General features: G+C 46.2%; 1 protein-coding gene and 1 long non-coding RNA gene across 6 annotated transcripts in view; one reads left to right on the forward strand and one right to left on the reverse strand.

The window, feature by feature from the left end:
* The window catches only part of SLC44A3 (solute carrier family 44 member 3), an 86,516-nt gene extending 78,632 nt beyond the window's left edge, over positions 1 to 7,884 (reverse strand). For 2 of the 4 annotated variants that reach the window (XM_061411135.1, XM_061411134.1), the window contains exons 1-5: positions 7,775 to 7,884; positions 7,213 to 7,320; positions 3,609 to 3,751; positions 1,008 to 1,144; positions 4 to 97 (exon numbers count right to left, since the gene is read on the reverse strand). In XM_061411135.1, the coding sequence (XP_061267119.1) occupies positions 4 to 97; positions 1,008 to 1,144; positions 3,609 to 3,751; positions 7,213 to 7,320; positions 7,775 to 7,801 (509 nt within the window). In that variant the 5' untranslated portion in view covers positions 7,802 to 7,884. Of the gene's footprint in view, positions 1 to 3; positions 98 to 1,007; positions 1,145 to 3,608; positions 3,752 to 7,212; positions 7,321 to 7,405; positions 7,495 to 7,526; positions 7,618 to 7,774 lie in introns of those variants that run through there. The other 2 variants (XM_061411136.1, XM_061411137.1) reach the window with 2 other exon arrangements.
* Positions 7,885 to 7,960: 76 nt separating this feature from the next.
* The window catches only part of LOC133244256 (uncharacterized), a 91,161-nt gene continuing 83,938 nt past the window's right edge, over positions 7,961 to 15,183 (forward strand). The window contains exon 1 of one of the 2 annotated variants that reach the window (XR_009735346.1): positions 7,961 to 8,264. This is a non-coding gene — a long non-coding RNA (uncharacterized LOC133244256). The remainder of the gene's footprint in view (positions 8,265 to 15,183) is intronic. The other variant, XR_009735345.1, reaches the window with a different exon arrangement.

Here is a 15,183-nt window from a genome sequence, read left to right on the forward strand (position 1 = left end):
TACCTTGGGGGAACTGGTAGCCTGGGGCACAGCAAGTCTGCATTTGGAATCTGGGTGTAGTTGAAGGAATTCAAATTATAAACACACAGGAAGGACCCTGGAAGCAGAAAACACACAGCCTATACCATTTTCCTACATTGTACTTATCTCTTTAGGGGAGCTAGTAAAGAAACCATAGTCATTTTACCCAACTTTGGAAAAGATAGAATAAACCACTCAGATTTAGAAAACAGGTCTCTGGGTGTCCTAGAGACAAAAACAATAAGCATCCAGTTGAGATCAAATCAGGTTCTCTCCTTTCCTCTCCCCAAAATGCCAAATTCAAAAGTTATAAAATGATTGGTAACAAAATGATTTGAAGATGATTTATTATATAGGCTTGATATTTTTAACCCAGTCTTGCAAATAATTTTTAAAAATCTGGCACCCCACTTCTCAGGCAGATGAAATTTGCAGTGGGCTGCCTCGAATTTCTTACTTCCCTTTGCTTGTTTAATCCTTAAAATATAAATCTGAAAAGCAGGCTCAGAGCAAGTTACATAAGTGCTTTTGCAACAACGTAAACTGTCCCACTGGTCAGTGAAACTACCCACAGCCCAAATATTTTAATGAAAGAACATACTTGTCGGCAATTCAACCTGAAGCCTGTGGGTGCCTCTCTAGGACTCGACCTGCCAAGTGCACTTCTCTGACCTCCGTCTGACCCTGCCTTCAGGCCCTCAATGTCTGCTGTTTCCTCCCACTTTCAACAGCAGACCAGACCCTGGCAGTGAGCAGAGAACAGCTAGGGTTTCAGATGAATTCCAGATAAACCTGAATGCAATTAAGCTCAGGAGAAAATGTTTATGGCCCTTTCTACACAAGGAGAGGCACCCACAAGGAAGGACAATTTCCCACTTCGCAGAGAAGCAGAGGCAAGGCAGATGATCTCATCTATGTCTGTACAGGTTACCCTGCCACGATCCCCAGCCTTAGGGGGAATAGAGGCCCCATCCTTTGGTACCCACCACTGGTGTTTGCAAAGAGCTGGACCTCTTCCAGGGTATCAAGCTGCTCTTCAGGACAACTGGATACACAGAGAACGGTGGAACTGAGCCTCACATCCTTGACTTCCAGGTTGCAGGAATTCATAAAAAACACGTGCCTAGGAGGTAGATGAAACAGAAGGAGAATGTCGTAGAGCATTTCCTGTCGTTGAGTTTAATTGTGGGACTTAAATGATACCCACACGCTATCAAACATGGGAATAATTAAGGCCAACTTTCATCATCAAATACTTCCTGCATAATTTAACAAGTATTATGCCCACCTGGGGTCATCTATGGAGTTGTACAGTTTGGGAGCTGTATTCAAATGTTAACAAAACTTCCCTCTTTCAGATTCAGCATTTTCTGGGATGCTGATAACACTAGGGCATTCTCCGAGGAAGTCGCTGAGAAACAGAAAGGACTGATAACACTGCCCCGGCTTTGCTAGGTGAGGCCAGTGCATGAATGACTTGTGACGTCCACAGAAAGCATAGTGTATTCAACTATATCTCAGAGAACAGCTCAACCCAGGGAAGTGAGAAGGGGAGAGGAGGAGGCCGAGACTGTGAATTAAAGGCTTACCCCTCCCCCGCCTCCCAGTTTGAGCCAGGAAACTCGAGACCCTTCCTGCTGCAGCTGCCCAGCCACTGGGCACAAGAACAAAACTGCTTGTTGCCATTAACGAGGTCACGTGAGGGCAGGCAGCGGCAGCTCCCAGACCCATGCCCTACACTTATCCGGGCTGCTGAGATCAGAGCAATGTCAGGTCAAGAGCCCTGTAGGCAGTCCCCCAGCATAGAGACCTGGAGAAGGGTTCCCAGAAGCTTCTTTTCCCTCAACTGGGGTTGGGGGGGGTGGTGTAACAGGAGGTGGGGGAACAGATTTCTCAAGTGTATGATAACTATACACTTTATTCTACTTATTTTATTAAGTTTTAAAAATTGCAGTAAAATACACATGAAATTTTACCATCTTAAAGATTTTATGTGTGCAGTGGCATGAACTACATTCACATTGTTGTACAACCATCACTACCACCCACCCCACCCACCGTCCCACAAGAATCTTTTCATCTTGTAAAATAAGCTCTGTACCCACTAATAATAATTCATCATCCCCAAATCTTGGCAACCACCATTCTACTTTCAGTCTCTATGAATGTGACTACTCTAGACAGCTCATATAAGTGCAATCAAAATATTTATCTTTTTGCGATTGACTTATGTCACTTATCATAATATCCTCAAGATTTATCTATGTTGTAGCATGTGTCAGAATTTCTTTCCTTAAAAAGGCTAAAAAATATCCCATTATATGTACATACATTTTGTTTACTATTCATCTGCTGGACACTTGGTTGCTTCTACCTTTTGGCTATTAATAAAATATATACTTTTCATTTCAAAGAGGATGACTATTTCCCAGCACTGCACTATGAATACAGTGTCCAAAGAGAAGCACAGGTGTATCTGGGAAGCCCCGTCCTCCCTGTGTTCTTTGTGAATGACACCCACAAATGTGGGGGGAAATGGCCCCGGGGCAATCCATTTCCAGCAATCCAAAGCCCCTTACTCGAAAGCAACATTCAGGGGTAGAAGAGGCCTGCTCTGGGATCTGTATTTGGTGACTCCAAACTTATACCCAGGACCTCACACACTTAAGATGTCTTTCCTAGGAGCTGCTTTTGATTATCAAGTCTTGAAGTTATTATAAGGCCTTACCCATCTTAGAAAATCAAGGCCAGGGATTTCTCTCCCCTTGGGGGATTCCTATCTCTTCTCTCCCCTTTTGGTTTCTCTTTTGGAGTCTGGGGTATAAGAGTAGGCACCACAGAGCCACACAGCTGAGAGTGTAGGCTGGGGAGGGAGTGGGACACAGGTTCTCAGCATCCCCAGGTGGGACTGAGAGGTATTTCCACATAGAAACAATACTGTGTTTGGTGTATAGTTAGTAACATGATTCTGATACATTGTAGATAATAATGCTTCCTAGGTGGTGCTAGTGCTAAAGAATCCGCCTTCCAATGCAGCAGACTTTAAGAGATGCAAGTTCAATCCCTGGGTTGGGAAGATCCCCTGGAAGAGGAAATGGCAACCTGCTCCAGTATTCTTGCCTGGAAAACTCCAGGAACAGATGAGCCTTGTGGATTACAGTTCATGGGGCTGCAAAGAGTTAGACACGACTGCATGACTAAGCACACACACACACACACACATAATGGATAATAATAGTGACAATTAACACTTATTAAGCCTTAGCTCATACAGTATCTCAGTGGATCCTGAAAACAGCCTTATGAGATAGGTATAATGACTGGTTTTAAAAGCTAAAAATTCAGCTCAGAGAAGTTAAGTACCCTGCTCAAGGTCACACAGCTGAAAAGCAGCAAGGATTGAATTTGAACTTGGGACTGGCTGGTACTAAAACCTGTGTCCTTACTACCACTTCAAAATTTCCTTTTATGAGTTGGGTTGATAGAGTTTTGAGCAGGAAAACAGTTTCCAGGCTCAAAATGACTAATTTATACGAAGTTGTGAAACCTAGCCCCTCTGTAGGTTGAGGACTTACTTCAACACTTACTTTTTTTGAGTCATATCCTGCCCTGAAAGAGGAGCCCCTTCTACTGGGGAGTTCTTCTTGCCACACACATTCCCAAAGCTGTCGTAGCCAAAGAGGAGTCTTCCTGTGGCTCCAGCCGCCACTGAGTAGCCCATGATGAACACCTGGCAAAACCCAAGTGGCACGTGAAAGCCTGGCCAAAGGGCTGGAAAGCAGCCCCCCACATCCTTGAATGCTGATATAAAATGGAACCTGGTAAAATCAAATCTCCCCAGCACGAATGCACTTCCCTCCTTCAGCAGTGACACCAGCAAGTCAGATCAATTAGGGGTCCCCAGCCTCCATGATCTAATGCCTGACGACCTGTGACGGAGCTGATGTAATAAGAGAAATAAGGTGCACAATAAATATACTATGCTTGCATCATCCCCTAACCATCTCCATCCCCGTCCGTGGAAACACTGTTTTCCATGAAACCAGTTCCTGGTGCCAATAAGGTTGAGGACCGCCGATGAGGGTGCTGCTTCTCTAGTACTTGCTTTAACAGGTTACGGAGGGACACTATTCTAAAACTCTGAAGCAGATTCCTCTCTGCTTTCTCCCCTTCTTTCCCAAGAGTCTGTCATTTTCTCTTTTTGCCTAAGATCACCAGGATAACTCAAACGTTTGCCCCTTGTTTTATCTAAGGCACTGGGGCTCTGCTTCTTTCCCTGAGGTTCTATCCAGCCATGCACCTTTCCTCCCTTCCACCTCTCTCTCCTCCTATTTCCTCTTCCACTTTGATTTTTATCTTGTATTTAGGGGACTCTGATCTTCAGGGGTAGAAGCAACACAGTTGAAAAATACCAAAATACTGTCTGTAACAAGTGAGAGAATGGTGCTTTGGAATAAGTGCTTAAAATACAGGAGGAATCTCAGGAATTTTGCTGGACAAGAACATCATGCAATCTGTAGTCACTTTTGTCCAATTTCGTAATGAATGTGGAATATTTAAAATTTCAGCTCAAGTGACTAGTCCCTTAATATGCATTGATGGGCCCTCTACTCAGATTGAATCTGTATCTTCCCATAATATAAGCTTAGTACCATAAATTTCTCAATCTGTAATACAGAAAATACCATTCAATATTTGGAAAAAATAACTGTGGTACCAGATGTTCCAAAAGTACATATTCCCAAAGTCAATTACGTGTCAGATACTTTACATTCATTACTAATTCAGGAATCAAAATAACAGTCTTAAAGTGCCCACTAAGGGGTATGGAAACAAAATCGAGCCCCCAAGGAACTCAGCCTAGAAGATGGGCAGGGCTCAGGGCTGAGAACCTTCTGACGTCCCAGGGAAGGAGGGCCTCTGCCACACCTGTTCTACCAGCACCTCCTCAACCTCGAGGTCAGACTCCAGGACGAGTGCGTCACCTGTGCACGCGGACAGGTCCCTCAGTCTTTACTCTCAGGCTTCAGGTGGGGGTGGGTGTGTGCCCCTGTGGCTGGCACTGTCGGCTGACCGAGTCCTCAGTTGGTCCCCTTCCTGCTCTTCCTTTCGGAGTGTGGTCAGATTCTGATTGGTTTTAGACTTAGAGCGAGGACAGGGGTCCTGGTCTTCCACCCAGATCAGCAGAGGTCTAATAATAAAGGGGAGCTCCTGCCCAGGAGGGGAAGGGTTTTTTTGGTGGGAGGGGCTGGTGGCTGGAGGGAGGTTTGGATAATCCTGAGTCCCTGTCACACTACCACATTAAACCATTAAAATTTTCTTTCAACTTCAAACACACAATTGCAATTCCAAACAGTAGGTGGGTATACCAATTACGGTGGAGCTATCAAGGAGGTTTCAGTCAATTGTGGGAAGATATGGAAAAAGGAGTCTTGGTGGAAGAGTAAGAAAAGGCAAGGTGGGAGAGGACACTGGGGAGGGAGCACAGGCAGAGATGGCCCAGAACTGAGCGGGTTCTGTTCTGTCTATGCACATATAAAGAAAGGCTGGCACTCATTCTGTTTGCAATAGACTGTCCCGGTTCATAATTCTGGTCCCTCACCCCAAACCTCCTTTGTTCAGCCCCAGCTCAGAACAGCACCATCAATAATTCCATCCAGCATGGTCTGTGTTCCTGGTCAGGATGTCATAACAAAGACCAGAAAGCCGAACGGCAGAGGCAGAATAACATCCTTGCCCTCTTGGCTGTGGTTTAAAAAAATATTGCAAAAGATATAAAAGCTAGTCACCTAAGGAAGAACTATCATTACTCAAATTTAATATAGCAAAGAGAACATGGGTACATTGAAGTTTTCAGATTTATTTTGCAAATGATATGTAAATTTGAAGCCATTTCCAGCTTTGTGCCACCTCTCGGATGGTTCTTGGTTCTCTGAGCTGTGATGGGCCATCTATAAATCCTTTCCCCAGACAACTGCTGGCTGAAGGTTTGATAGTTAGGCACTGGGTTTGAGCTGTGGAGAGGCTAGGGAAGATCATTAACAGTCCAAGTTCAAAGCAGCCAGGAACTGGCAGAACAGCTGCTTCCTGCATTTATACAACAGCAGACCCAGAAAGAAACACCAGCATCTGTGGAAAGTTTAAGAGGAGATGTTATAGGTATAGTTTTTCCCAACTCCTAGAGAAGAGCTCCAAGGGTTATTATAGAGGCAACACAGAACATTTGATTATGCCTTTAAGGTCCAACCTTCCACTGTGCCTATTATTCACCTATCTGTGTGAAACCAGTCGGTAAGTCAAGTGAGTAAATGCCTTTCTAGCTTGGAAAGAGATTCATATTTTAGGGTTTATTCAAATTTAAGTCTTTTCAACAAAGGTAATTACGTGGTAGCCACCGTCAGGCTTTAAAATCATTTACCATGAAGAAACAGCATGCCTCCATCTGAAATGGATGATTTCATGAACATGATCTTTTAAGAACTCGAGTGAGCCTTTTTCTGCTGTTACATACAACTGTAAAATAAGTTATAAAAGCATCAAGGTTCAGCTTCCAAGAGACTCTTCCAGAACTAAAATGGAAGGTCTATCAGCAATCACACACACCTGGTAACTAGAGTGGGCAAAAACCTTATTACCTATCCAACTAGAGGGTTTATAGCAAAGGCTTGTTTACCTATTAGCTGCTAAACACAACATTCCAAGAGCATGTTACACTCAGCTAAAGTAAGAGGAATTTATTTCTAGGCTTACCTGGATATCCCTTTGTGAGAGGAACATTTTATTCGGGGGACTGAGACCAGATGGTAAAAGAACTTCCCCCTCAGTGGGCTGGTACTAAGAGGCCTATTGAATGGCAATCCCACTGCAGACGGTGGTTCTCATTTCCTAATGGCGTCTTGTGTTAGAAGTGGCCCAAAGTAATAAGCCCACCTCTCCAATCTACTGAGCCTAAAAGGTTAAGAGATACCTGACTGGTACTTCTGAGAACTGCTGTTTGCTCTGTGGCAAACGTCTCTAGCCGCGACACAACCTGTTACCTGGTACCACCTGGAACCCTCACCCCCACTTCACTTCACCCCCGCCCAGGGACGCGATTTATATTTGGGGCACAGCTATTTCGGGACACACACACACACACACACACACACACCCCACACTCTGGCCTCTTCCTTGCCAGGCACCCACACTTACCAAACCAGTCCAGAAGAGAAAGAACAAGAACAACCATGCCGTATCTGTGCATTTCCTATAAATCTGAGGTCGCCACTGTCTTTGCGTGGGGATTCTTTCTGCGGAATCCTTCCAGAAAAAGAAGGAAGAGTGTTTAGGAAAAGAGGATAATCATATATTTAGGTCCCGAGCTAGAAAATGAGCCCAAACTTACTCGAAGACTGTTCAAAGTAACTTTTTTTTTTTTTTAAACGTGGCCGCCTGAAGCGTTCGCGAAGCCTTTGCAACACCTGCTGTGTGCGGAGCGGATAAGTTCCCAGCCGCCGAGTCCTTACCTGGAGGCGCACCTAGAGGCAGCCCCAAGTTGGCGCCTGGAGGCCAGCCTCTCCCGAGCCTCCGCCCCAGCAGCCGAGTGGGTCCGAGGTCTACCCCGCTAGGTGCCCCCGGGACGCGGCGGCGCAGGGGCGGGAGGTCGGTCCGCGGGATCCCGGGAGGCGGAAGCGTCCCCGCGGGGCAGGTGCGTGGAGGGGCCCGAGCCTTCCCCGCGCGCGATCCCTCCCCTGGGGCCAGGTGCGGGCCTTACCAGGTGCTCCGCTCCGAGGCACTGCATGTTGCCCTTCGCGCCGGGGGCCGCGCACTGGGAGCCCTCGCTGAGCCCGCTGCGGGCCGGCTCGGGGCCCGGCGGCTGACCGGCGAGAAGGGGCGCAGCGCCGCCCCGCGGCAGCCTCCGGGCGCCACGGACTTCGCCCTGTGCGCCATCCTGAGCGGCCCCCGGCCCCCGCGCGCACCCGGAGCCGCTCGGGTGCACCCGGCGGTCCTCGCGAGTCCCCTCGCACCTCCCCCGAGGCCGGGGCTCTTCGCCGCTCGCCTAAACCACCGCGCGGTGCGACTCCCGACTTGCCCGTGTAGCCCGCTGAAGTGTGAGGGCCCCGCTGGCCCCGCCACGACCCTGCGCGCGCCCCCGCTGGGGCCTGATTAGCTTGCGGCTACGCAGAGAGCAAGAAAAGTCAAAGGAAACCATTGCAGAGGGCGGGCCACGGTGGAATGCCGAATTACATCTACCTAGCTAACAGGTGAGTGCCCTTGCCCTGTACCGGGTTCTGTTCTAACCGCTTTCAAAGGCACTATTAAAGAGTCAACCAGGCAGAAACTACCATTGCCCCAATCTACAGATGAGGCAAAACGAGGCACGGACAGTAGCCATGTAATTTGCTCGGGGACACACAGACAGCAAACTGTAGAGCTAGGAGAGCTGAACCCCGAGACTCGAGGGGTTGTCAAGGTGGTTCTCTTAACACCAGGATGCGGCCCAGGGCTGCTCTCCCACGACGCGTGGAGAAACTAAAGCAGCTGGAGGAACCGCAGGTTCTGGGAAGTAAAAAAGAAATTAAAAGGCTGGGGAATCTAAGGATTGCCTTAGTCTGTGAACATGTAGAAGGTGGGTGGCAGGAGGAGACGCCACAAAGTTAGGTGGGATGAACCAGACTTCAGGTTCTGCTTTCGCCGCTCTGTCCCAGTGATCGCTCTTCACAGAAGAAATGGTAACAACTCAGAAGCCACTGGTGGGAGTCCTCCCTGGGAATAGCTGACCAACACAGAAGTGCTGTTGGGGTGGGACATTAAACACGGAAGGTGGGCCCCTGCCCCCCTTTCACTCTCTCCTCCCCCCACGCACACACCCAGGGCTGCCAGGTTAGGGTTTCTTTTCAGCCCTGCTTCTCCCTGAGGGCAGAAACCTGGCTGGGGCGTGATCTGGTGTAGCCAGGGAGTGGGAGGGACACACAGTGGCTCTCCTGTGCCTGAGACTTTGGTTCTGGGCCCATCAGCGGCCTCCCACTCCTAAGTCCTGGGCCTTCTGGATACCTGTTTATCAGAGGAGCTGAAATTCCAAGAGGACATGAATTCACAGGCCAAATAACTAGACTACCATATGGTAGTCTATGGAACACCACCATAAAACGACAACAGTTGGACAATGTATGCCATCTGAAATACATTGAATAATTGAATAATAATTGAATAATTAAAACGGATGGACCAAGATTTTTAAATAAGCATGATAAATATATTTAAGAAAGTGAGGAATGACAATAGCAATATAGGTCAGGAAAAAATCATGAAACTAAAATGAATAGAAACATTAAACATGAAGAATATGATAATAGAATGAATATTCTTTATCAATAATATGGATAAACCATAGACTAGATGTAGCTGATGGAGGAGGAAATGGCAACCCACTCCAGTGTTCTTGCTTGGAGAATCCCAGGGACGGGGGAGCCTGGTGGGCTGTCGTCTATGGAGTCCCACAGAGTCGGACACGACTGAAGCGACTTAGCAGCAGCAGTGGCAGCAGATGTAGCTGAAGAGGAATCAGTGATTGGAAAGAGTAGTTTCAGCAGTTTGCCAGCAAATAAGGCAGCTATTTTTAAAATTTCTAATTAATATCAAGAATAGAACTAGAATAGAAAGGGAATGATATAAAAGCAGAGAGGAAGAAATATTTGAAGACAATGGGAATAAATTTCAAGGTGTAAAGAAGGAAATAAACCTCAGATTTAAAGGGCAAGTCTCAAGCCAAATATTTTTATTGTTTTAGGAATTTCTTAAAAATCCACTTTTTGGAGCAATAGATTGACTACTCAAGTAATTCTCGTCAGAATTACAGCTTCTCCTCAGAACCATACATCAGTCAACTGGTTGCTCACAGGACTGTGCCATTCACGGCTCACTTCAAACCTGCCCCCTGCTGGGTCCACCCATCCTCAACTGTTAAAGGACAAACCTGCCAGTCTAATCAGGCTGCCTGCATTGAAAGGCCCGTCTTATACCAGACCTTAAAGATCTTACAAACATCCTATCCTTAAAATACATCAAATATATTCATGTTCATAAATTCACAGTAATACTCAACAAAAATAAAGCCTCATTGATTGCCTTTAGAAGATTCTAGGGAACTAACTCATTATCAAAAACTGGTAAATGAAAGAATCAAGCACATATCCTGTCTCTTCTACCTGAACCATTCATCAGGGTAATCATGTAACGGATGAAGGAGGTTTCTCTTTATAGAAGTATTCTGGCTTTTAAGTGCCAAAGGAATGATAGAATTTAGGACCTCACAGTTTTCTGAAACAAAAAAAGGGACAACCCGACATCAGCATCCTCTCAGTGAAGAACACACTGCACCTGTGAAAGAGTTGTGCCAGAGGAGTTCGCGTGAATCTATAATTCATAAGAAATATAGGGAACAGAGAAAACAAGTCAGATGACACCACAGGGATACCATCAGCAAAACCAAGAATGGGACCTCCTGCATACACACAACCTAGTGTTTTAACAACAATAGCAGCAGCAGCAAAATAATTTTCAGAAACAAGACAGGGAAGGAAAACCTGTAAATTAAAAGAGACTTGGGGAATATTTTAACTAATGATGTATGGACATTATTTAGACCCAGATTAAACTAACTGGAAAAATAAAAGGAAAGACAACCATTCGGAAGACCATCTGGGAAATGTGAATCCTGATTGGATATCTGGTAACTTGTATTTCTGTTAAGGAATTTGGGGATCTGATGATGTCGATGGTGTCATTGGGGTTAATTCATAAAGGAAAGTCCTGGGCTTCCCTGGTGGTTCAGTGGTAAAGGATCTACCTGCCAAAGCCAGAGACATGGGGTTTGATCCCTGGTCCAGGAAGATCCGATATATGGCGGAACAACTAAGCCCTTTCGCCACAACTATTGAGCCTGTGCTCTGCAACAAGAGAAGCCGCCCCAATGAGAAGCCTGTGCACTGCAACCAGAGAGTAGCCCCCACCCGCCACAACTAGAGAAAGGCCCGCATGTGGCAACGAAGACCCAGTGCAACCAAGAATAAATAAAATTATATAAAAAAAGGAAAGTCCTTATCTCTTAGATTTACATACTGAAACTTTAACAAAATGATACAATATCTGGGATTTGCTTCTAAAAATTCAGGGCAGAGGGCAGTGGGTGGAGGTGTGGGGGGAAGATGATTGACCAGCAGTTGTGCAGAAGTTGGGGGAAGTCTCCATGGATGGAGGTTCATTATTTTCTCTACTTTTATATGTTATACACTGACACACACACACGTGCACACACACACCACATCCTAGCCTCCAGTTAGGAAGCTTCTAACATGTACTATATGCATGTACCTGTTTTTGAACATACTTGCCTTCTCTCCATTTTAACTCCCTACTGCCTCGCCCTGAGGCTCAGCCTGACCCCTTCCATTCCTCAGGAGCAACATCCCCTGCTGGACCTTTAAGACAGTTATATCTCCAGACACAACCTATTAGTATAGCCAAGGTGCCAGCTCTCATGGCTCCCCTGCCCCTCAATCTCCTCTTCGACTCCATTTGGACCCCCAGTTTTTCTGTAGCACTTTGGGCATAGCATTTTCTCCTCTTCTGTGTGAATCTATGTATCCCCTCCCTCACGCTGCCTCTTCACCCATCTAATCCTAGGTTTCTCATGATTGTCTTTCCTGATATTCTGCTTCTTATCAAAGGCTTTGGCACCTGCCTGAACTTCTAGCTGCTCTCCACAGATGCTGGGCTCTTGCTCCTTGCCCAGTCAGCCAGAGATGCAACTGGAAGCTCTCAAGTAGCCTGCTTTACTTTCAGGTGTCTGACCTGAAAGGAGACCCTTTAGGTCAGGTCTCCAGGTGCCGACTAAGGCTTGAGCTAAGCTTCAGCTGGTGTGTCTTAGTGATCCTGTGCTTGGGGGCCAGCACCGGGGAAAGGTCTGGTTTCCCACCCTTCATTCCTCTTTCTCAAGCTTCCTCCCTCTCCTCACCAGCTCCTGTGGCTGAGTTCCCAGCGTCCTTTAAACCATAGTCTGACACCCTATTGTTAAAATACTGTGGTGTTAGACTATGATAACGAAATTTCTTTTCTAGGACTTAGGGCTCACCTTAGAGAGGCCTGCAGTGCGGGAGACCTGGATTCGATCCCTGGGTTGGGACGATCCCCTGGAGAAGAGAAAGGCTACCCATTCCAGTATTCTGGCCTAGAGAATTCCATGGACTGTATAATGCATGGAGTCGCAAAGAGTCAGACACAACTGAGTGACTTTCACTTCACTTCAATTAAAGAGACAGTTAGTAGAGGCTCCAGAGGGACCGTGACCATCAACTCAGGCTTGAGGGTCCAGATCATTCTTCATCTTGCCTCTCCTATCAGTTGTGAAGACATCCCTCAGATTAGAAGCCAGAAATAAGATGGATACGGGGGGTCTTGGGTTTGAACTTTGGTTTTTTAGTTTGTCTGGGAATCACTCAAGATGCCCTTGTTAGATAAGGGGGTTGCAAAAGGCCATTTGGCCAGGGGGCAGGGAAGGGGATTGGGGAAGGGAGCCAAGAAAGGTATGTGTGTAAAGGAGTCCCAGCCCTTTGGAGCTGGATTGAAGTAGTTTCAGGATAAAAAAGTTGGAGGCTCAGAAAAGTCTTTCTTTTCTCCTTGAGAGCTTTGCACTGACATCTGGTCTCTGGGATCTTGACTAATTTTAGCACATCTCCTTTCAACAAGGATTGACTGAGCATTTGCTTTGTACCAGGACTTGGTCAACTCCAGGTGTGCAGACACCAAGCAGGAAGATTTGCCCCTTCAAGGTCATGCTCACTTGGGGTTGGTGATGAGACATGAGACAGGTGATAAGGGTTCTTCACCCAGTTGATGTTACCTGAAGCCTTCCTGAAAAAGCCTGCCTGCGTGGAGAGGCGAAGGATGAACAAGATACGGCAAGGCAGGGAAAGGTGAGGAGGGCATTCTAGGCAGAGGACACAGCAGCGACAGAGGCTGGATGCATGGGCCTGCACAGACAACCCCAAACAGTGTAGCAAGACTGAAGGAGGGGTGCCAGCCAGAGAAGGAGGGAAGCAGAGGGGGTGTGGTGACTAAGGGCAGACTGTGTGGGGCTGGGCTTGCTGCAGCACGCTGTTGCTTGTCCTGCTATGCTTCTGTCATTCCCATTCACCCTCACTTAGGACAGCTTTTGGAGAATGCTCCCCTGCCTACTGTGCTCTGAGGACTGGAAGGAAGAGAGGCTGGTTTTATCCTTGTATCTCTGAAGAGCTGGGAGCAAGAGTGACAAGTTTGCGGCCGGGCTTGGTGGAGACAGCAAGAATCAAGTGAGAAAACTCTTATGGGGAAGTGAGCCATGGAGACCGTCAAGCCGCCAGGTTTCCCCCTAAATGTGGTCTTTGGAACACAGTTGTCCTCAAGCCCTGAGGGGCTTTCAGTTTGATTAATTTTTTTCTTGTAAAAGGCTATATATATTTTGTGTGTGTTAGTCGTTCAGTCGTGTCTGACTCTTTTCAACACTATGGACTGTAGCCCACCAGGCTCCTCTGTTCATGGAATTCGCCAGGCAAGAATACTGGAGTGGGTAGCCATTCCCTTCTCTAGGGGATCTTCCCAACCCAGGGATCGAACCCAGGTCTCCCACATTGCAGGCAGATTCTTTACCATCTGAGCCACCAGGAAGCCCTTATATTTTAGGTTAATATATTCTTTCAAATGTATCAATTATTGCATAATAAAGTTGTATATAACACATATGTTATATATGTCACATGTATGAGTTATAATGCACGTTAACATGAACACTCTGAGCCCACCAGCCAATCTCAGAGTTAGAATATTACCATGCTCTTCCTCCTTGAACACAACCCCTGCCAAACCTTCAATCTCAGAGGTAACTGTTTCTCTGAATTTTATCAGTCTCTTGCTTGAGCATACTCACCTCACATTGTCCTGTTCCTTTGTATAATTTACTTTGCTTTTTAGGGGATGTTACAAAAATGGTGGTATATAAAGTTGTTCAGAACTTTTTTCACTCATAAAAATTTTTTTTCATGCTTGGTTTTAAAATTGAGACTGGTTCTTCATAACAATCAATTTCAGCACAGACTTTCTGACTGTAATATGAAAGAGCAGAAGGATCAGATCCCAGGGTTCTCAAATGTTGTGGAAGATAAAATGCTTGTGCTGCTGGGGGCTGACTGCTCTCATTTGTTGACTTTCACTTAGTCCAATTATAATGTTATTTGTATATTAATCAGATCTCTCACCTCCCAGTTTTCTGCTTTTGTGCAAGGCAGAGCCTTCCCATGAATGACTTTGAGACACTTCCTACTTCCTCTTACCAAGCAGTTGTTCCTGTCCCTAGGATACCTCTTGCCAAAGCCTATTATGTCCACGTATGTTTTCAGAAACCATTTTCTTCTTTTTCTGTCTTACAGTGAATAATGAGTTCTAATGGCAATACCGTCAGAAAGCCTTCAGAATGGTTCTTTGATGGGGCTGGAGACTGAGCAGAAGGAAGTCTATGAACTGATTCCTCTTGCATGTTCTGGGGGAATGTTAGGCCTTGTGTTACTTCCCCAGGCTGCTGCAATAAATTACCACACATTTGGTGGCTTAAAACAACAGAAGTTTATTCTCTCACAGTTATGGAGGCTAGAAGCCTGAAGTCGAGGCTTCGGCTAGGCCATACTCACTCCAAAGGCCCTGGCAGGGGAGAGCCCTTCCTTTCAGCTTCTGGACTTCAGCGTCCCTTGGCTTGTGGCTGTGTCTTTCCAACCTCTGCCTCCGTGTTCATGTGGCCTTATTTTCTGGGTTGCCATGCGTCTTTTTTTCTGTCTCTTGACAGGACACTCATCATTGGATTCAAGGCCCACCCTAATCAATCCAGGATGATCTTATCTCAAGATTGATGTCATAATTATCTTCATTCCAAGTAAAGTCACATTCTGAGGTTCCAGGTTGAGGCATCTTTATTTTGGGGGGAGCGGTGACATTATTTAACTCATTACAGACCTCCAGATGCTACTTGAAGAAGATGTCTCATGGTTGAATATGTTTTAGAAGTATTATTCTCCATATCCCTCTCAGAGCATCACACTGTGTACCAGTATATTAGAGACTAGACCACACTGTGCGTGTGTGTATGTGTGTTAACAA

The sequence above is a fragment of the Bos javanicus genome, chromosome 3, assembly GCF_032452875.1.
Source record: "Bos javanicus breed banteng chromosome 3, ARS-OSU_banteng_1.0, whole genome shotgun sequence".
Taxonomy (NCBI): Eukaryota; Metazoa; Chordata; class Mammalia; order Artiodactyla; family Bovidae; genus Bos; species Bos javanicus.